We start from the raw sequence: 23354 nt of genomic DNA on the forward strand, positions 1-23354 counted from the left end.
GCAAAACTCCCACAGAGTTCAATGCGAGTTAAATTTGTCTGCAGAAAGAGACATGTCATTTAGTCTGTGGTTTGGTCTCACATTAACATGTGCTGCCCACTGCTATGCAAAACAAAATAACAAGTTTCTAAAAGGAAAGTTTATTCTTTTGCATGTGTGTTTTCTAACCACATAAGTAACAAATAAACATGGTAATTTCACTGCCTGCAAGTGAATGTCTGGAGCTTCTTGGGAACTGATATTTCAGAGGGACCACGTGAACCTGCAGGGCTCACTGAGACCCAGGTGCTAGTTCCATGACTAAGCTGTGTTGAAGTGACTCAAAAACAACTGCAAAGTGACATTCAGTGGCTCACCATTGCTCAGGTCAGTGAGTGCCCCAGTTCCTCTTCGTTGTGTGGATGTGCTCCAGGGTATTTGTAATCCATGTTAGGAATTAACTTGATGTTGGCATAGGGCACCACAAAAAAACCCTCTGCCCAGTCTGCAGCAGTGATGAAAAGAGCTGATTTATGTCAGAATAAAAAAAAAGAAGGTGATGGAGAACAGTATGAAATATGCTCTGTGTCATTTCGTAATTCAGGGAAAGTTTCTTAATGCAAAACACATTTTTAATCAAATATTGAGAGAACAGAATGGTATTGGAGACAATTCCAAAGCATAGCTAGAGGCAAAGCAAAATTCCCCTTAATGGATGCTTGAAAAGTTTGGGATATAAAACGCTTGGGGAAAAAAAATTGAATAAAAAGAAACAAGACTAAAAGCATATAAAATTATGCAGACAGAAGTTAATCAGGAAGACAAGGAAGGAAGCTTCTTGAAAGGAAGTTTTTAACTTGCCTTTTTTTTTTCCTAAATGAAAAAAAAAACAGGTTAAAAATGTATATTTTCACCATTTGCTTAGCTAAACCATTTTTCCATTAAAACAGACTCCCCTTAATGGAAAAAGGCAAGTTAAGTGTATTTACAGCTTAAAGCAGTGTCCAGAGTATTAACAGGACAAATACACAGGTCTCAAATCTCAGTCTTGGTGGGAATGCAGCTATAATGGAGGATGTGAGAGGTGTAGGTTCTATTTCCTTCTCTACCATATAATCCCAGTTTGACCAGGGAGGGATGAAAGACACTAGCTGGGCAGATGCTGTAACTTGGTTTGGAGACCAGAATCCCACACAAATTCTCTGGAATTACATGGTTCAATGCCATTAAAACATCAGTCTCTCTGTGCCTCTGCCCTCCAGCTACAAAGTGGGAACAATGTCACTGCAGCCCAAATAAAACATATGAAAGAGACAACCCATCAGTGTGTGCAGATACATACTCCTGTGACTGAGAATCAGAGAAACATTATCTCCAGAATGAATTAGCTCATGTTCCTACTCCTAGGGGTTATTGTTGTTATTTGGTTGTGTTGTTTTCCTTTGTTTTTTCCCTCTCCCTCCCACAAAGTGCATGAAGCTGCTGGCTGCTGCCAAGGTCTAGCCAGGCTTGTACTGCAGCTGCAGCCCTACTCCTGGAGGAGTTTGGTCAGATGCCAGAGTGTCAGGAGGGCAGATGCAGTGCTTGATGACTCTTGCCTGCAGCTCAGCGTTCTTCTCTTCTGCCTCTATTCCTTAAATTCCAGTGATTAAACACATGCTTTTTCTCTAACATGGGCCTTCACTGAGAAAGCATCAGACAGGGTAGCAAAAGTGGCCTCAGAGTGAATCTAAGAATGACTATTGTCACCAATGTGTCATTGTTTTACTTCCATACACTGCTACAGTGCTGAAACTACAGGTCCCAGTGTGCAATAGCACAGCTTTATCAAAATGGAATATTGGTTGCCTAGCAATTAAAAATATTGGCAACAAAATATCTATGTTTATGTCTATAGAAGCAAATATTATTTGATTTGGTATTGCTGCCCACTCTTAACTGTGTTTGATATAACCAGTACAGCAAAATTCAGAAGTCAGGAAGTTCAGAGCACAAAAACACCTACTAGATTCACAGCAGAGGAGACACAAAAGGGATGCGGCACTTTTTGACTGTATCCTGCAGTATATACTGATATATAAATCCCACAGCAAATATCAGAAGATGCAGTTCGGCATTACGTCTGACCATGCTCAAATAATCAGGTCAGTCTTATTTGTTTCTGTTCCAATCTCTCCCAAATACTAGCTTCCTTGTTTTATTCTGATTCACAAAGGCCCCACAACCATCTGTGATTTGGCAGCTTCTACTGAGTCAGAAAATGTCAGCAGGAAAGGGGAGGGGTGATTAAAGAGAAGAGACAGAAACTTTTCCAGGCCTCTGCTTGCCTGCCTTTTTAGCATTCTCTGTGTGAGCTCTGCTGGCAACACCTACAATTCCTTTCTTTCATTAGAACATCTGATTGTGCTAACAGGGGCTGCCCAGCACTTGATTAAAGATGTGTTCTTAACCAAGAGCAGTGCAATTAAATGTGAGAGTTGTACAGATCCAAGACCTTAATCAGGGGCAGGAGAATAAAGTGTTGCAGATTTGGAACCTGATGCATGGAATCTGTTAAATCATATTGACAATCACAGTCCAGTCCAGCTTGGAATCCAATATGCCTTACATGGTAAATTCACCAACATTTTAATAACTATCCACTAGATTGATAGTGAGTTCTTTTCATGACAGTGCAAGTGCAGTTCCTTTCATGCACTGTCACAGCTGACTTTTGGGACACTCTCCTTTTTCCCAGAACTACAACTAACACTCAGGAAATTTTGCCAATGTGTAATTGGGTGATATTTGTTAATCAAAGAAAAGAATTCTCTTTTCCTCTGTTAAGGTCCTTCTTTCATGGCTCGTCTCTCACAAATGTAGTGATTGGAAATGCCAGCTAAAAGTTTGATCTTAAACACACAGGACATGATCCAAGATCGAAAGGACTTCTGATGATCTCAGTGGATTTTGGATTTGTAACTATTCCTTCTGGGCCGAAAAAAAGTTCCTGTTGTCTCTCTGCTATGTCTGCAGAGTGACTAACATAACCTAAAAAGAACAGTCAGCCAAAGAAAACATTGTTATAACCATTGTTTTGCACAAGAGGAACACAAGCTGAGGCCCACAGAACCATGCAAGTGCCTCAACTCACACCAGCAGAAATGAGCAAGCCCCAGGTCCTTATTTGAGACTCTCACCCAGTGGTTTGAGCAAGATCAGCTAAGGCAGGTCCTGGCAGATCAAAAAAAAAATACAACAGGTCCTCAGAGTCACAGTCCCATAATCCATCTTGACACTGTTTTTCTTCTCTGGATTAATCCAGAAAACTTACAGTAACATGCAGTTATAAGACCAGACATATATGTACAAGGAGGTGCCTCAGGACAGCATATATCCATTTTGAAAAAAGACTCTTAAGATTGTAAGCAAAGATTTTTACAACTATTTGCCCAATTGCTACACAGTTTGAAACATAGGATAAGCTTGACAGAGTTATCCAATTACTTAGGATAATGACCAAACCTCTAAAAAATTCTTTCCTTGCTAAATTACTCCCTGTGAACTGAGTCTAGGCAGAACAAAAGGTACCCCCTCAGTCTCCAATGAGATCTACTGTTAATACAATGGAGTCCTGATATTTCGTGTTGGGGAGAGAAGAGAGAGAGGCCTAAGAGTCTGAGGTCCCACATGGAGAAGCAGGATACAAAGCTCAGGCAGCAGGTCTCATCTTCTCAGCACCTGAGCCAAAGACCGGCTGCTGCCCTTGGGCAGCCTGGTACAGCTCACTGGATTTCTGACCTCAGCTGGCTGTTCTGCCTTTGACTGTAACAAACCAACTTGTTGCAAACACACCCAGGAACACTTTATATTTCAGGCCAGGCTGGTGCATTATCAGATTTGACCAATTTTGCTGGGCAGTGGGGACAGAAAGTCTTCTGCATCACAACAAAGGCATGTTAGGGGTGGAGTAATATCTTTGGGCTGGAGCAATGTTGTGAGCTCCAGTGAGCCATCACAACAAGCACAATTGTTCTGGCTCAGCAGCAGAGGTCACCTCTCACCAGTTGCCTCCTTTGCCACTGCAGAAGGCATCCACTTTCCCAGGTGAGCTTTTGGAATAAACCACAGAAGTTACTCCCCCAATTCAATGTAAAATTAGCTGGGTTCTCCCTTCCTGGGTTGACATCAGTCAGTGTTTGGCCTGTAAGGTAGGTGCAAGTTTCACCCTTTCCCTCCCCAAAGGGAAGTATAAAAGAGCACAGCACATCTTATATTGCTACAGTTGTGTCTGCTCCAATCTTCTGCTTCAATTCCTTTCTCCCACTTACCCCCAGAAAGCCAAGAGTTCCCTGCCATTCCTTTTTCTGCTTCATTTTCCTGCACTTCAAAACCAGGATTGTTAATGCTTGCTCCACAGGACTGCAGAAAATCCTAAAACAGTGCAATGCTCTAACATCTCATATCTAGCATGCTCTCACATTGTAAGCTACTTGCTAAAAGAAAGGTGGTGTTCCCAACCTCCAAATTTATTACTTAGCTAGATCACAATCTTTTATTCTACTTCCAAACAAAACGTAGTGGTCAGAAGCACTTCTTGTGTGACAGCATTAAAGAATTTTTCAGATCAAAGTCTGTCTGAAGTGATGGAGATGGTGAATATCCCCTTCTCTAGATCCAACTTAAAAACAAAAGCAGTGTGTGTGATGAAAACCAAATTGTCTGTGTCTCTGCCAAAGAAACAAGAAAACCAAGAGTGGCATTTCCCTACTCTGGACCTGTGGCAGCTGGCCTCTCTTGTAATATGGAAAGTCAGTGGTGGGTAATATCACTGTCATGGAAAACAGTTTTAGTCAGCAGTGAGTGGGTGTGCACTCTGTTTCAGAAAGAGAAGTCAGCTCTTGGGCCCTTTACGGTACTTAGGACAAGTAGCATGGTGAGTTTCAGTCTCAAACAACCCTAAACTTGCTGCGGGTGTCAAGCAGACCCTTCTTCCTCCTGCCTTTCTTGGTTAGTAGCAGCAGCAAGCAGTCCTGGAGCAAAGATGACAGCTAGTAACACCAGTTCCCACTTATGGCACGAGAGCTGATTTCAATTCAGCTCTGACACTTGTTGCTCATTTAGGAAAGTTAGTGCAAACCTGGGAATCCAGCTGTGAACATAGAGAAGTTCATCTAATGTTCCTCTGTACAGGGCAAAGAGACCACTCCTTTTTAATACCCACCTATTGCAATAAGTCATCAGAGTTGAAGCCTGTGCAGCAAAGCTGGTGGTATCTGCATCTTGTTTTAGTAGAGATTTCTCACATGTAGCTTTTTTTCTGTAAGGTTTTTCTTGATTTTGTTCTGGTTTTGGTTTTGGTGATTTTTTGGTGGTTTTTGTTGTAGTTTCCACTGTGGATTAATGGCTTTTACACAGTTGTTCTTACAGGCTAGTGATCACCGATGTGAAATATTAGCAGGAAATTTTGAGCCCACGTGAAGTGCTGTGAGATTCACTACAGTCTTTGTACACTGCTAATACTTACAAATGCATGTATAATTTGAAGTTTCTCTCTTCAGTCGTTTCAATGACAGCCAAATTTTTCACATTTCAATTTCTGTGGGAGGCATCAGGACTGGCAGATTAATCTGATATTTGATTTTAGATTTTAGGGAGGTTCAAACAGCAATCAAACTAAACCAAAAGTTTGAATTTGAAGACTCAGTTCCTCTCTGATTTTGATAAATTCCTGATACATTTGACCCCTGTGTGCCAAATGAATGAACTGAATCCAATCTTCCTGAATTGGGGAAATCTTCACTGTTAATCAATGTCCTTTTGATGCCTTGAGAGGCTACCTAGAACAGAGGCTAGACAGTGTTAAAGAAATAAAATAGGTATTTATTAAAAGCCCTTCAAAGGATACACCTTGGGCAGTACAAGAGCCCAGCCTAGGCTACACCCAAGATGGACATTGGGTCATGAGTTTTCACCCTTTTATAAAGTTTTGGTCCATTTGCATATTAGGGTTAATTGTCCAATTACAGCTTCAGGTTATGAAGTCTCATCATCTCCTCAATTTGCTATTTTTGTACTTTTTGAGCCTGAAGCTGTAATGGTTCTCAGGCTGGAAAATGATTGTTTTGTCTAACTACACTGTGAAAAGAACTTGCAAACACTTTATATGAAGTTCAGAGTTATATACCAATGCAGTACAGAATCTGGAAAACATGAAAGCTAAAGCTTAAGGCATCACTTTATCTACAGCTTGTCTTTCTTCAAATCACAGGACAATGTACGTAGGGAAAAAAAATATATATTCATACTGGTCCTGTAAAGACAGATGACAACCTATAATGTTTGAACAAAATAGCATGAGAAAGGATTAGGAATACTTTAGCTGAAAGAAATGATAAATTACTTGGTTCAACTTCCTGCCCTAAAATGTCTCAACACTTCCTCTCATTGGGATTTTGGTTGGGATCCCAAATTGAGCATAACACCCTTGCTTGTTCCATTTTAGCTAGGACTGACTGTAATTATGTACAGACCCCACTCTTGTTTCCATACAGTGCAAAAACAAGAAGGAACAAAAAAAAACCAAAACAAACAAACAAAAAAAAACAAAAACAAAACCAAAAACAAAAACAAACAAACAAACAAAAAAAAAAAACAAAAAACCCCACAAAAAATTAGTGTATATATACATGTGATGTGTACATATCTGCGTGTATAGAGACAAAAAAGGAAAGCAGGCACTCGGAATTAGTGAGCTTTGATTTTCTCAAATGTTTCTCAAATGATGACCGAGGTAATGGCTCCAGCATTACATGAGTCTGGTTCTCCCAGACATATCTAAATGTATACAGCCTATGAGACAGCAGTCTAAGCCAAAATACATGCAGGCTGGCACTAAATGGCATTCTAGGAGAAACAGAATATCTAACACATAACTTATAGGAGGCTTTGCAGGCAGCATAATGCAACTTAAATCACCAGACCACTGTTATCTTCATTTCTGAATGTTGCAAATTACTTTCATCATCCACTTTCCACTCACTACAGGAGAAAGCTTAAAGAGACAGTTCACTTCTAAAAACCTAGGGGGGCTGACTGCAGATCACTTTGGGAAGACATTTTTAAACAGTTTTAAATTTGTCTTGGCCCTTTGTAAATCTAGTTCAGCTTTTGGCCAACTTCTAATAGTAAATCAGGAATTCTTCACTTTCTGTCCCAACTGCTGTGAAATTTTGCTGTAAAATGAATTAAAATTGCAGAAATCCATCCAAAAGGTGGTTGAAAGGAGTACAGACTCCTGCACAGAAAAGGAAAAAGTATTTTCCACATTACAGTAGAAAAAAAGGCCCATGAAATTATTCAGGCCCAAACTGCTCTATGCAGTGCCTGTTGCAGAAAGATAACAAAAGCTATCTTTCTCTGTTTTCTCTCATTTGATCTGTAGAAACATCATGTGTTTTGCAGGTCTAGAAGGCTGTGGAAGGGAAGCTGGAAAGTGAAAAGAAGCCTCCATAGAGCTATTTTTAGCAGGCTTATTTCTCTTCTCCTTAGGTGGTTGAATGGTCCCCTTCTGATGGAAGGAGAGGGAAGGAAGGAGTATAACCATAGAGAGAGGAGAAATAGAAGCTCTTTGCATGGAAAATACCATTAAACTTAAACTGTCAGAGTCTCATCCATGTACAGGGAGACGAGTACAGGTAGTTTTCAATACTAAGCTTGAGGATTTTTCTTATTATCTCTATTTTCACTTCCTTTCTTTCTTTGTTTCCCCCACAGTACAAGAGGCAAAATCATGATCAAAGCTGCAAGGTAGGCCTATAATTTTTTAAGGAAAAGATGACATGCATAAGCACACTTCTTTCATTAAAAGATTTGATTGCATTTACTTATATGAACTTGGGCTTTCAGAAACTGCTGGATCCCATTAAGTCACATGCTATTTTTATGTAAAGATTTCAGTACCATTCTTTGGGAGGAGTCTGTTTACATACAATATTAGACATCATTTTTCTGTATGTACTATGTGTCTGACTGTGGTGCTCATATATGCAGTAAGTAGTGTCTTACATCAAAAAACAGCTGCACTAGGCACTGTGGGACTTCCTGGAAGAAAAGTTCCTAAGATGTGCATGAGTGTGTGTGTACCCAAAGATGTAAGAGTGTATGAGCCAGTTTGTGAACTGGCTTTTTCAACTTACATCTCACCATCTTACCCCTTTGGTAGCCAGCTACTTCTCTGAGTAGATATTTTGGCTTCAGAAGAAATCCTATGAGTCTTCTTACCAGCAACAGCATGGGTAGGTCAGGTTTCTTCAGCTGAACTTGGAAAAAAAAAAATCCCCAACTCCCTAAACCATCAGAGTATCTTTGTGGAAACTAGAAAGATCCTGCAAAGAAACAAGCATGCCATATGTACACACATATCTGGTTGTGATGTTCTTCCAACAACATCTCAAGCACCTCTACATTACATATGGTACCAGAAGAGTTGGCCTGCTGCAGATATCTCTTGATACAGAAGTAAAATTCAGTATGATTTTCTGTGTCACCATGCCAGCTGGCAGTGTCGTGTTTGCAGAGTTCAATTATGAGTGCAATTTTCTTTAATGACAGTCCTTTCCTACTGTGAATATGATTTAGAAATTATTCTAGCTGCAGTAAACTCATTTAGGGGAATCTGAGGGGCACTGGCAAAAGATTATGCAGGCACATCTGCCACAGGCAGTGGCCTCCCTCCATGTGGAGGGGCAATCAAAGTCAGACTCCACAGCATTACAATCCTTGTGACACATTAGCAGCTTAGTAGAAGTCTATGCATCCACTGAGATCTAATATTAAAGAATCTCTGGCTTTAATGTGCTGACTAGTCAAGGAATTTAACTCACCTAGTAATATCAGCCAGCATAGCTTGCTTACTTGTATTACATACCTTAGACATATCTGTGGAGGGCCTGCTCTCTTCCCACATTCATTTTGGGATTGCTTCTACTCCATAGTAAAAGGAAAAATTATCTCATGCCATAGACCAGTATATTTTGGGCTCACACACTAGATAATCTGATTTTAAAATATAACATGTATGGAGTCCTCTACAGTGTCATCTTTCAGTGAATCTTGGCCATACATACACACAAACATGCACCACTAGGAGGAAACAAATTCCAGACCCTTTAACAGAAACATCGCTGACAGCAGGTACTAGAGAAAAGGCATTAACAACATATTCACTTTGATCATGTTGACAGTTCAGTCTCTCTTTTCTCATGGAAATTCTGGATACAATTCTATTTAGAGCAACAGTTAGCAAGGCACCCTTAGGTATGAGCTGCCACAGCCACACAGCAACTGGATCAACTGGACACATCAGAAACACATCTCTACTGATACAAGGACTTTGTCAACAGAAGAGGTCCAAGGGAAAGGGGTAGAACCAAAGTGCAAAAGCAGATGAACTCTCATTTCAAAAATCAAAAGCACAAGTTTTGTATAATGTATGCCATTAAGAGTGGATGAAGAAGGTGCATTTTCGGTGATTCAAAACAACAGATCAAGATCTAATATATTTGGGAATGACAATAGTAATATCAGCACTTTTTAAAACACCCTGTCCAAAAAATATTTTGGCTGCAGTACAGATAGAAAGTCCTATGGTATGGCACATACACACAGACCAACAGCAATAAACCACATAAAAGTACACACTGCAAATCAAAGAGGGGTGGGAAGGCCAGAGTCAACAAGGGGCTTTGATTTAGAGCATTTAGAGCACCTCCCAGTTTAAAGAGCATGTACATGACTACAGACACCATTACAAATGAGAATACCATTACTGAGAATATCAGCAGTATAATGGCTAGAGCTGTATGTTACAGATCTCAAAGCCAAATAAATTCTTTGCATAGCAGCATTGTGAGAATTGTGTAAGTTCTTGGGCCTACCTTCTGGATTGCTGTAGATCTTTGCTAAAATGCTGTTGAAGACATTTGGATATAAAATCCCTATTTAAAACCCCAAATTTTTAAATAGACAACCGGAGAAATAAATTGGTCTTCTGAATGCTCTGGAAAATTCTGTTACACTGATTGCAAATCCTTTCCTAGTGAAGGACAATTGTGTTGCTGGAAAACAAAGTTCTTTCCTTCAGCAACATTTTAAAAATACATAAGTCTGTCACATTGTAAAGACAAAATACCCAATGGAAGTGTACTCTGAGTTTGAGAAACCATACGCAGAAATTTTGAAGGGAATGTTTTCGTCTACTCCTTCTGCCTCCAGCAGAGGGTCTGAGTCAGGCCAATTTACTATCCTCCAGAAACTCTGTCACATATACAAGTAAGATCTAAGTGATTCGTCTCTGTATGCATCTATCCTGCCACACTCCTCCATAAAACAGTCTGGCAAGATTATGGCTCCATGTCCTGGTGTGAGGGAGAATGATGCTTTCTGTCAACAATGTAACAGATCTGATTCCTGGTGACTTCCCCATTTCAATGGGCAGCTGGCTCTGTGTCTCAGGGAGTTACTAAGACCCATAAACATGCAATAATGCAATGCAATAAAGAGGTACTAATTCAGAGCTGCAAGTAAGAAGAACATATATCTGCATTAAAACTTCAGACAGGGTATGGAGCAGTAAAATTATTAAAACCTGTTTTAGAAACAGGCTTACAAAACACACTGTTTCCATAGGTGACACTAGGATTAATAGAAAGGTCAAGTTATGCTGAGATCATTTGTATTTCCTGCACAAGCGTGTGTATATGTGTAGATTTCCTTGTCAGAAACAACACAGGGGAACCTGAAAGCCCAATGGAGCTTTTTCCCCTACAGCAAATAAGTGAATAAAGCTTTACTGTGGTTCAATAACCACAGTTATGGGAACTAGAAAAATCACCACAGTCCACTGGCCCTCTTACAAGTGCAGTTGAAGAGAATATTGAAACAGTGACAGGAGCAATTTTCTAAAGTTAGGCTTTCCAACTAGCCATCTGCAGACCAAAATCACCAGTTTTGATACTTTTAAGCATCAGAACCGATGCCTGAAATTAGACGGACACAGAAAATCTTGACAAAATGAACTCATCCTTGACCTATTAGTTTATTCCAAAAACCTTCTGTTCATTTAACTTACATACATCGGGGAATGTTGTTGATATTTGATCCTTTCTCTGTGATTCAACAATGTGGTCTCTGTCAAAGGCAACCAAAGTAACTGAAGGGAATTAAAGAAACACCTTCACTGACGAATCAAGGGAAATGCTTTTGTAGTTACATACTTCAAACAAAAGTACATCACAATTTTGCAGAACAAAACTGCTTAACTTCACCACATAGGTAATTTTTTTTAAAACATGTTTTTGCAGTCAACAGTGACTGAAGTTAAGAACCACATTTTTTTACAATTCTTTCATATTACCCTTTCCTCATTAGGCATTCAAACCTGGTCAGCTATTTAGGCATTTAAAAGGTCAATTTGCAAGGTATTTTGGTTTGCTAATTTCCATAGTTAGATAGAATATTAAGCCATGTTCCAAGTTTAGCACGAATCATGTCTAATTTTTCTAGTTCTGAGGAAGCTAATGGAGTGCAATCTCTAAATTAGGGCAAACAGTCACACTTGATTTTTCACTTGAGCACACAGATTTTTGCCTCTATCCAAACGGTATGAATTTTATTCAAGATTTTCTGTCCTTGTATCTTTTCCAGCAGCAATTTTTCAATAATGTCTGAGTAAATTTTGATGAATTGTTGATTTCCTTGAAGACTTCATGTATTGTCTTCATGTATAGGGACAGACCTAGAAAGGACTAGAAGTCTAAATAGAGCAAATTATTCTGAGTGTATTTTTTGCCAAGCAGACAGCCACAACGGCAGGAAAACTGGGATATATGGCTCTAATGTCTGCTCAGTCCAATATCAGCAAGCCTGAACTGTGTACCAATACTACCATACAGGCTATTGCTCACAACACATGGCCTCCTGTTTTCTCTCTCTTTAAAATCAAAGTTGTGCAGAGGAAAGAAGAATAAGGTCCTTAAAGGAAGGAAAAAGGTATGAACTCTCAACATGACTGGAGTAGAATAACAGATCACTACCAAATTGAGCACATTAAATTTTCCCTATTTTGCCACATATACAATTCACTAGGACAAAAGCCTTTACTCTCTCTGAAATCCTTTTTACATTCACATAAGACGATGTGCACATTAAAGGATCCCGGGATGATTTTTGAAATTCCTTTGAACACACTATGTTTCTCCAGAGGAAGAAGAAAAGTTGCCAGACAAGATCAGGCTGATGTTGAAGAAGTGCCTCTTTACTCCTTTTGACCTAGACATGCTGTTTAAAGGTAACATTTATCATCATTACTGCACTGCATACCCAGCAACAGCCTAACAAAAGGTGCAATATTTCCAGGATGAAGGACACCGTCTTTCTGAAAGTTCAGAGCCTGGGCAGCATCCATATTTGTTTCACGCTGTGAGAAGCAACAAGCCAGGCTCTGTGCATGTCATTCAGATGGCAAATAAGAGCAAGTCAAGTGATGGCAACACCAGAGTTGCGACGCCATGTGCCAGCATTTCGGGCACCATTGTGATCATATCTCGATGCAATATTTCCCTACTAGATGCAGATTGTTGCCAGAGTGCAAGTAAACTTCATAACTGACTGCCACGAGTCAGTCCAGGAGCAGGGAATTTGCAAGTGGCTCAGGCACTCTAGTCAGGAGAAGAGTAAAAAAGAAGTGTGGCTGCAGCACTGGGAACAACGGTGCTTGTTCTCCGGCCTTGAGTGAAAGTAAACAAGTCCATTGTTATCTGACTTTTCCAAACCTCAAAGTATAATGCTAGAAGGAAAAATAAGTTTTACAGAATTGAGCATATACAACTCTTTTCTTCCCTTCATAAATTGTATGTTACAGTAGCTGAATCGACCAAAGTGTTTACAGTATGCTATATATATAATGGCACATTTAAGCTTTGTAAAGGGTTTGGAACATTTTAGAAATGTCTCTGATGCTGAAAAAGGCTAATGTATTACAAATCATATAATATTTTAATTCAGAAAAAATATGTTTGGGAATTTCGACTTAGCATTAGGGTTAGGAAACTGAGCAAGGATGCCATGAAGCATGACTGACAAATCAGTCACGCTAGTCTGCTTCAGATACATATTGTGCAAGGCATTATCACTGCGATCAGTCACAGAAAATGCATATTTAGTTTTTTACTTTAAATACTACACCTGTGAACCTATGTAAAAGATATACAAAATATAAATGTCATCAGGACTGTATATTTCAAACTTTTTAAAATAAACACGGAGTATATATATATGTAGTCATATAGGTTGTAATTTCAATGTCAACACTAGCACTGTTTGTCTCTTCTAAATACAGGCCTGTATACCTCCTAGTCCAACACATGCACCTACAAACACATGATCATGCATACAGCTTTACGTTCTGCTGTTTGCAGAAGAGTCAGAATATACAGAACTATACATTGTTTCAACTCAAAATTGGCAAATTAAGAAAGATGCCATTCAAAAGAAACTTTTTGTGAACTATTAAAAAAAAAAAAAAAAAAAAAAAGACCCAGAGAAAACCGGGGATATCTCTATTTCATCTCAATAAAAACACTGAAGACCATGGTGATGACGACCTAAGGTTCAGAACGCTTTGTCCAGCGTGTGGTGGGGGTCACTCTTGGACAAAACACAACAGTGTGGAACTGGCTGCTATGACACATACCAAACACAGTTCTAGTGAGGCATGGAGCTTTCACAACACCATCCAACCCAGCTCTGGGTTCACACCACTGAAGTCTCTGACCGGAAGGAGACAGAGCTGTACACTGTTCTTCTCACAGCGGGCGGTGCTGATGGGGACCTGGATGCCCATCGGGAAGGCAGGCGTCGATTCGCTGGCCGAGCGGGACGGGAGAAACCCTTCTCACTTGAACATTTAGCTGGCACACATATCTAGAACACAAAGGCAAGTCCTTGCTTTAACAAGTTACGGCTTTTGTGGAATGCAGCGGGAATGCAGGAAGACATTTGCGGTGACCTCAGAACAGGTGGCTGGAAGCTATTAAAAGGAGCGCAGCAATGCACAGAATGCAAAAGAACAGCTATTTCTATGTACAGGGATTCTCACATCATTGTGTATATTTTAAACCACATCGCTGTGGTTTAAAATATATGAAGACAAGTGTCAGACACAAGAAAACATATAAAATGATAATGCAAAACAAAATTGACATTTCCTCTTATCTTTTAGTTTCTGGAAGGTTTTTTTGCCAATGAATGTTGTAAAATATTCCAAGTGTAGAACTCAGAATACCATCTGATATTACTGGAGTAGAATCTACATACTTCTCAGGTATTTTTGATAGATCCAATTTCAGGAAACTCTGTTTCCATTAGTTGAGTGCGAAGCTGTTTAACTTGGTAACTAATTCAGAATAGTTATATGTTAATACTGTATCATGTCTACCAGCAGAGCCATAGAGGCAGAGGAAACTCAACAGATTTTGATCATAGCTACATTGATGCAAACTGCAAATAATGAAAATAAAACCAGTGCCTCAAGCCACGTGTAGTTCTTTACATCGTCTTTAATTCTGCTGCACCTAAAATGGTAACTCCTGGTCAGGTAGTATTTTACACTTAATTTCTATAGATAGAAAAGACAATATAAAACATGAGCCTTTCCTCCATACTAATTGATGAAAATTTGTTGCTTGTCAAAAGTTTATTGGATGAAAAAGAAATCAGAAGCTTCATGGCTTTTTTTCTTTCTGTGCTGAAGCAAAGATGTGCCTGTTAAGCAAGACATTGCATCACAGCAAGGCTGTCAGAAAGACATGCAGAAGAAAATCTGCATGGTCAGATTCTCAGCTGCTTAAATCCATATTGCTCCACTGAAGTCTGTGAATTTGTGACAGTTTAAGGCATACCAGCTGACAGCCTGAACCCATTTAAGTTTCCCAGCTCAAAATACACCTGCCTTATCTTTTTTGAGATTCCAAGAGGCATATCTCTTTGTGTTCTTTGTGGACTTTTACAGAACCTGCAACTTACAGAGTGTTTTCCAAATCATCTGTTTGTCTTTCCATTGAGAAAGAATGTTGGCAGAGGCAGTATTTCTAAACTTCTGAAACTAAACTTCAGCCAAATACAAATTAATTAGTCATGCCATGCTCTTCTGTTTCTGTGAGCCTATGCTTGACTATATAGGAGAAGTTGGAATTGAGACATGAGTAAAGAGAAGGTTAGTTTATTACTCGAAACTTCTATGGAGCCACAATATGCCTTGTCATAGGTAGTTTCAAGGAAATCCTGAACCAAGCAGCAGCCTGGATACTGAAGAATGTTATCTAAGACCTCTAGGGTTTGGGGCACAGCCAAGTCAGCTTGAACCCTATGGAAGTCTTATGACATAACATATCAGCTAAAGGAAGGAGAGAGGGTGTTAAAACCTGGTTGAAGTTCTCACTAGCTCAATCTTAGCATAACTGCACTGCAGTAAAAAACTAGCTTTACAGAACACCAGCAGGGAAAAGAATCTGGCACATGTCCTCACTGCTCATTCTTACTTACATGCTCCTGCCCTCCCACAACTCTATAATCTGCAGAGGAAATGCTCCTGATTCATCCAGATCCTGGCCTAAAGTATCTATTTTTACATAATTATTTACAATAGAATGTTAGTCTGCCCCATTTTAGAGTCTGAGGCTTGTTATGAAATGGAATTGTTTTGTTTGTGTCATTCTTGTGAACCTTACCTCTGGTAACTTCTGTCTCTCTTTTCCTTGCTTGAGTTGCTGCCCAGTATGCCTGGCTGAACTCCTTGGAAAGTCTTGCTTTTCTTGCTCAATCTGGAGCATTTCTAAATACTGACTCAGTGTCTCGCAACCCCCATTGGTGAATTCAGAATTTGCCTGTGTCCACTTATCTTTGCAGCATTTTGTATTACATGAAGAAGTCGCTGTTGATTTTTCATAGGTTTTCAAAAGCTTTTCAACAACACCATAGTTCGACCTTGAGTCAGCTGAACGCGGGCGACCGGATAAATTACTTGGTCTCCAGTCATGCTCGTGAAACATGTGCCTATAACCACTAGTATTTGGAACTCCATTCATGTGTTTTTGTTGCCCTGCTGTCCTGACCGCTTTGCTGGAGTTGTTAATTTCTTGCTCCTTTGCTGCAGAGAGCTTGGGATTTGAAACACATGACGCATTTACAGTTTCTGCCTTGCTAGTAGCAGAGTCACACAGTGGACCACAGGGCTTGTGATCTTCTGATGCTGCTTGAGGCACCTGATTTTCCTGCAGAGCATTGTTACATTTATCTGTGTGAAATACAGTCCGATTAAACTCATCAATCTTTGCTGCTAGCATTTCATTTCTTTGGGTCTTTCCCAAATTGTACCTGGTGTCATCCAAAAGATCATTGTGCAAGGCAACAGGGGCATAAAAGTGATTACTGTAAAAAGGGCTGCTGTGAGACTTGGTGTTTTGTTTCTGATGCATCTTGTTGCTTTGGGCCATATTTCCATCTGAACAACTCTTTTGGGCTGACAGTGGGGAAGGCTCATTTTTATTGTCTTTTCCAAGCTTGCCCATATCATATGCCCATGTGTTGTGGCAGAAACTTGTTGGAACATTGCACTCATTTTTGGTTACAGGTATTGCAGCAGTTACCATCACAGGGACTTTCACAGCCTGCCCTTCATTTGCACAGGCTACTGTAGAGTTATTTTTGTTTATAGGTAAAGGATTCCTCAGTTTTCCCCCATTCCAACAATCCTGAGCCTTGCAATTGCTTTTGATGCCTGGATCTCTTACAGGTGCTTCTGAAAGCTGTACAACTGCAGAAAGGGAGTTTGTTAGGTGCCGAGAAGTGCTCCGTGGAGGAACTGGTGGAGCTTCTTTCTTTTGCCAAGGTCTGAAATCTGTTCCTATGTCACCAGTAAGACTACCATAAGAAATGTCCTTCAAAGCTTTGGTGGAGCTCATCAGATTTTTCCTATTATTATGTTCCTCTGTTTCAAAAGCAGCTGACGTCTGTGATTCATTGCTGGACACATGGTTCATCTCAGGCAGAATAACTGTGTTTTGGGTTTCCTCAAATTCCCCCAGGAAAGGAAGTGACTTCATTCTGGAAATAACAGAAGAGGTGTTTTAGGGATGAGGAATAGGGAACATTCCAGAGGACCTCAGCATGGATTATTTCTCCCCAGGAGCAGGTGTGTTAACAATGGTTACTTTAAAAAGTTTAGGAGCAGTTTTGCTGCAGCTGATACACCCAGCATAATCGAAAGACACACGAAAAAATTGAGGAAAGATCAACAAAAGGAATTTGTATTCCTTTCCTTTACCACTAAAATTTTTCTTCTGAGTTTTTCAGATGACTTTCTTACCTATGCTTCAGTAAGTACAGCAGGATCTTTTTCTAATGACTTCTATGAAGGAGTCTACCTGATAATGAACTGAATAAAGAAAGCTGGAGGACACAGTGTATCCCTTGTTTAAGTTTCATAACCTTACACATGAGATCTTTCTTTTGATATCTGATAAAAAACACCTTTAGAAGCTATGCATCAGCTATGAATCCATTTGCTCTGAAGATACAAACAGTAACCCAGCTAAAATAATGAATTAGTGACAGACATTCAACTGATCACATGATGGAGTGTGAGAAATCCCTCTGATCTTTGGGAGCATCTGAAAAGGTTCAGTTTTACCTGAGAATTTCTGCACAACTCAAGAGGCAGTCTGGTGTTTAGCTTGCTAGAGAAGATAATGAACACTAAATTTTTAACAGATGATGGAATGTTCACCTGCCATACTTTTCAGGGTCTGACTTGCCATCTTTCCATTAGTACAAATGTATGGTGGTCCTATCCCCTCTCTTGTTTTCTTTCTACTCTTGGATCATCAGTTCCTGACACATTCCCATGCTTAAGGCCAGATTTGGGCTTCCAGTGAGAATTTCCCAGCCTGACAAACCCATACAGTGTTGTATAAAACTATATGGAAATGGGGCCAGAGCAGACAGAAATATCTGTTCACTTTCCCAATCCTCTGTACAGCCATTAAAAAAAATACAATTTCATCTCATATAATTACTAATGTGAATTTGTAGGTTCTATATATAAAATCCATTTTGCTAGTAAAACGTACCTTGGTATCACATTTCAGCTGAATATTTTATGCTGAGCACTGAAACACTAGGAGGGTAGGAACTGCCCAACTACTAATAAATCCAATAGCAAACCTGCCTTCAAAGTGAAAAGCATAAGGAGCATTCTTCATTTCCTTCCTATGATATAAGAAATCCAAACATGTTTTTACCTTCTGTGATTGGACTTCTTTCGAATTTCCTCTTGATAGCTGCATAACTCTTCACTGACTCTGGCAAGTTCTTTAAGAGCCTTTATAAATATAAAAACAGTCCTTTAATATATACATTTAAAATGATATCTCCAGAATTAATTTGAAACTTGTGGTCATTTGTGTTTAAGATTCACAGCAGAGGGAAGTAGTATGAGAAAAGATACAAAAATGCCCCCACCTTATGAACAGAGGTAAAGAGCATGCTGTTTACACATTTAAACAGTTAGAAGACACTCACTGATAGCAAACCTAGGAGCAAGTAGAGACAGTGACTTGTGGAAAGCTAAAATCAGGAAGATCAGTTCTATAGCTTAATCTGGCAGGCCAAAGTCCTCAGTGTCTTCCTCCCCCTTGTAACTGAAACATGCTCATACTTTACTTACTACATTGAGATCACCAAAATAATTCCTGCTATTTTGCTCAGAAGTGTTAATCGTGAGGCTGTCTTCAGGTTCCTCGTGGTTCTCAAAGGCCAGATTGTCCACTAACAGAGAATTGTTTCTGCCCTTGTCTCTGGGTTCCTTCCACTCGTGTCCTGTTCTACCGAGCAGACTCCCTTTCTCCATTCTGTCATTTGCCACACTGTGTTGATGGTTCAGCTCCACTGTGTCATTCTCTTGTGAAGTAGGGGAATGCATGGACAGCTGCAGCATCTTGCTCTGAATGGCCTTGCCATCATGGATGGTCATATTGCTCTCCCTTCTAAGTTTTACCTCCTGGTAAAGCTGAAAAGACAATAGAATCTTGTATTAAATCATGGTATTGTAACAAACTTTATGGCAAAGCCCCCATACTTCTGTTTTGAATGATGCTGCACTCAGTAACACTGATTAGAAATTTCTACATGTGTTAGTAGGAAAGTGCTGAGTCACCTGGTGTGATAATCCAAACACCATGATTGCCACAGGATAAGGCTGTTACCATTCTCAAACTCTCTGCTATAGTTTTGATGTATGGCTTCCACCCCTGGTTGGGACTGGAAGAGATCTCACGAGATAACTGGCCCTGCCTTGAGCCGAAAGCTGCAGGGTTGTTCTCCAACTAATATCAGCACACTATGTGGTGGACACAATTGTGTTCTGATGGATAGGGAATGTGGGGGAATGTGACAGAGAAAAGAGTGTTCTGGCTATGTTACAGCCTATTAAAGTATATTATTTGAAGGAGAGGAAGCTAATCCTCATCAAATACAGTGCCATCTGCACTAGAGCAGACTCTCAGTTCTCAGACAAGTGGAATTCTTCCCTGTGACTGGAGTGATAAATCAGTACTGCAGAATGGTATTATTGGCAATATGCTGTCACCCACTTCTTTCATACTGTCTGCTGAGATCCAGTGGCTTCATTAGTAAATGAAAAGGTGTTAATTCTGGTCACACAGCACATTCAAACTAGGAACCATGGTACATTATAAATTAGAAAAAAATGGCAACATCATAAAAATCTCTTCTGCTTACAGTACAATTTCCAGTGCCAAGAATCCCACAGCTCTTTATAAACATTAATTCTTAGCTTGCTCTCACGAAGAAAGCACACAGGCACCTCTGAAGAGCCATCTGCCTGCCCTCTCACAGTGCACAAGGCCATCACAACAGCTCTTGGAAGGACAGTGGAAAAGAATAACAACATGCAGAACATGTGGCCATTTCATGGGTAATGCTGTGGATTAGAAGTATTCTCACGTTCAGAGACTTAACACTTGACCTCATCCTGGGTTTTCAGATTTCACTCCCAAAGCCCAGCTGCTCATGGAAACTGAGGGCTGAACTTTGCCATTTCCAAGAAATAACAGCCTCATATGGATTCAGCATAGCAGTAAGAAGGAAGGATACTACCCCATAATACAACCTCCTAAACTCCACAAGTTTTCCTGGAATTAAGTTGGTTTGGTGGCTAGAGAAAACTGCCAAATTAAAATACATGCTGAGAAGTGAGCACTAGTTTTATTGAGGAAATCCTTCTACAGATAATGGCATTTAAAAGATATCTATCTCTCCTTTTCTCCAGCCATGTGGCTTGTGCAGAAGAAATGTCAGGCATCTGAAATCAGCAGCAGCTATAGTCGCAGCTTAAGAGGGGACCTTAGGATTCCAATAACCTTGGACCTGTAGTTTTGTTTGGCCCTGCAGTAGCCAGCAAATTGCTGCATTCTCTTCCCCTCAGCCCCATTCCATTCTTTATCACTTTTTCGGTCTCTGTCATGCTTTCCTAATCTCTGTGCTAATAAAGAATATGATGAAAACAGTCATTGCTGACATTGTTTGGTCTACTAATAGCCAGAATACCTTTTCATTACTGTCATTCCAAATCAGCTCTTATAACTAAGAAAATGAAATTCAACTACATATATAGATCACATTACTAACTTTTGGAGCATTCTCAGCTTGGCAGTGAAATTAGGGAAGACTGCACAGAAAAGTTCTAACACAAAAGACAAAATGTGGCAAAGACCATCATACCCAAGTTCACAAGAATCACAGGTAAAATATGAAAGAGCTGACATTATGGAGTTCTGCAGCAGGCTGGTTTAATGGGCAGTGTATGGCTGCAATTCCTTTGGCTCTGACCATTTTCCTTCTCAGTTTCATATGAGCAATCTCTGCCATACATTCCTGTTGCTCAGCCACAGGACAGTGCTGGCAGAGAGCAAGCAAAGCTACTCCACATGTATATTAGATGAAAAATGTGGAAAGCTCACTAATGAAAAAACTTGCCTCTATTGGCTGCCAAGCAAACTCAGTTAATGCATTAGAGAGTGTCAGAGGGTTTGGCTGCAGGGACAATTTGGGGATAAAAGAATAATAAATAATTGCTGTGACTATTTATGGAAGGAGATGCAATGCAAGTAGCAGAGACTGTTTGCTGCTATGTGTAAACACCAGTGGTTTCAGAATTTTCATGCTATTTACTGTACCTGTTTTCTCTCCCAAGAGTCATCCATAAAAGGAACAGGTTCTAGCCAGAATAATTCTGTATCATGCAGTATTTCATATATATATAATTTTTAATATTACCATTTGCCCCAGCAGGCCTGTGCCATCTAAAGGCTTTTTGCCGGATAATTATGAAAATTATACCTAATTTTTTGGTTATTAAATATGCATTTTCCTAATTTCCTGTATTGTTCAGTATTTACTTGAAAATAGCATGTGTAATATAGGCAGCATGGCTCACGCCCAGTTGAATTGTCAGGAGTGTGTACAGCCAATAATCTCACAGCTCACAAAGCCATATTTCACTTCCTACCTTGGGTTCATGACTATTAAATGAGCAATTGCAAATATTGCTTAATCCCAGGATTTTCATCCTACCAGCTGTTAGAAACTTCCAGTGACACGTAAGAAATAGGATAAAATAGAGAAAAAAAATCGAAGTGACTCCATGTCATTTCATCCCAAGTGGAAATGGTAGTGCTCAGATTTTTGTTTAAAAGTACCTCCTCTATTTTCTTCTGCATGACCTTCCATTGACATTCCCATTCTTTCCTTTCATTGTCAAATCTCTCCAGCAACTCCATTTTTTCTTTATTCCAGTTCCTCTCGGTATTCTCCAGTTGTTCACGCAGGTCCATGGCTAAAGTCTGTGCAAGAGCGAAGATGGCTCTGCTGTTTTTCTTTCTTCCCTGAATGTTTCCTGGAAGTTTATGAGAATAAGTCTTATGTTTTATTCTGGCTTTCAGGGAACAAAGGCAACCAAGTAAATTCCCAAAATTAATAACTGAAATGAACTTGCTGGAGACAGTATTATATGATTGCTTGATATTTGTCTGGAGTGTGACACAAATATGGATGAACTAAGCATTATAAGACACAAAGCCGAAGGCAGAGATGCCCAGTCTGGAAAAGAACACATTAAGCAACACAGAATTCTGTAACATCTGCCACATCAGGCTCTGTACCGTGATCACTTTGCATCTTTGCCATTAGTCTTCACTATAAATGTGTTTCCAGTGAATTTGAGTCTGTATAATATTGGAAGGCACTTCAGGACCTTGGGATCCTGCAATATCTGCCCTTGAGGGTGAAAGCTATTTTTGTATTTGTTCAAAAGACAACTGCCAATGTAAAAGTATCATGTTTGCTCACGCACTCCTTGCACATGTGCAAAGAGCACGACAAGGACTGGTACATTCTTTTGGCAATTGAAGACTGCAAACTTGATGTACTCAGGGAACTCTCATGGCTGCATGAATGTTTTGGAATTCATGAAGAAAGACAGAACAGGAAAGCTAATGACAGATACAAACAGATTTACAGTATAAATCATTTATATAGAAGGGATAGAAAGTCACCAGAAAGGGTTCAAGAATTTTGGAATTAAAAATCTAAATCTATAAATGTTAGTTTCAGGACCAGCATAGGGAAAACTAGAAAATATTCTCCAACAGCACTAACTCCAATCTAGTTCATTCAGTTATGATGGCTCCTGTGATACAATGCCTGGTACGCGGATGTTGATACTTGAGTTTGTTAACTTCAGCTCTCAAAGCCAGTTGTTGTGTTACCTAGGTGGTCATGGAAATTAGCTCTAGTAATAAAATGCCTCTGCATTGCTTTCTTCTCCTGCCAGAAATCAAATAGGTAGGCAATTGAATTATCAGAGTTAACTAGGAGTAAGCCCGGTTTACCTTTCTGTAATTTGTTCATTTCCCTGAGTGATGATCACTGATTGTCAGTTCACTGGAACTGCTGATTTTACTGCCCACATTTTCTATGATATAGTAAAAATTCATTCCTGAGCAAAATTCTTCCCCATCCCATATGTTACTGGCAAGTCTTGTTAATTTAGCTGTGGTTACCATGTAATCACTATTTACCAATGTCTGCTTTATTTCAGCTGGCTGGGAGGAGGATGCCAAACTTGGAGTCAGCTTCTTTCATGTACAAGTCAGCAGAAGAGCTCAGATGAAACCCAGCAGGTTACTCTAGGTCTTTGGGTCATATGAATTCCCCCCACAGGATCTCCCAAGCTGTCAGGGACCCAGCCCTAATTCAGG

At 39.8% G+C, this 23354-nt stretch overlaps 1 protein-coding gene across 2 annotated transcripts in view; it reads right to left on the minus strand.

Moving 5' to 3' along the window:
• Window positions 1-5313: 5313 nt before the first annotated feature.
• Window positions 5314-23354, minus strand: part of KIAA0408 (KIAA0408 ortholog) — a 28279-nt gene continuing 10238 nt past the window's right edge. The window contains exons 2-7 of one of the 2 annotated variants that reach the window (XR_010079270.1): window positions 21795-21991; window positions 18743-19084; window positions 18318-18397; window positions 15747-17121; window positions 13712-13941; window positions 5314-12805 (exon numbers count right to left, since the gene is read on the minus strand). Coding sequence is in view for 1 of the 2 variants with exons in the window: in XM_063389954.1 (XP_063246024.1) it covers window positions 13771-13941; window positions 15747-17121; window positions 18318-18397; window positions 18743-19084; window positions 21795-21991 (2165 nt within the window). In the remaining variant the exon portion in view is untranslated. Of the gene's footprint in view, window positions 13942-15746; window positions 17122-18317; window positions 18398-18742; window positions 19085-21794; window positions 21992-23354 lie in introns of both variants that reach the window. The other variant, XM_063389954.1, reaches the window with a different exon arrangement.

The sequence above is a fragment of the Prinia subflava genome, chromosome 2, assembly GCF_021018805.1.
Source record: "Prinia subflava isolate CZ2003 ecotype Zambia chromosome 2, Cam_Psub_1.2, whole genome shotgun sequence".
Taxonomy (NCBI): domain Eukaryota; kingdom Metazoa; phylum Chordata; class Aves; order Passeriformes; family Cisticolidae; genus Prinia; species Prinia subflava.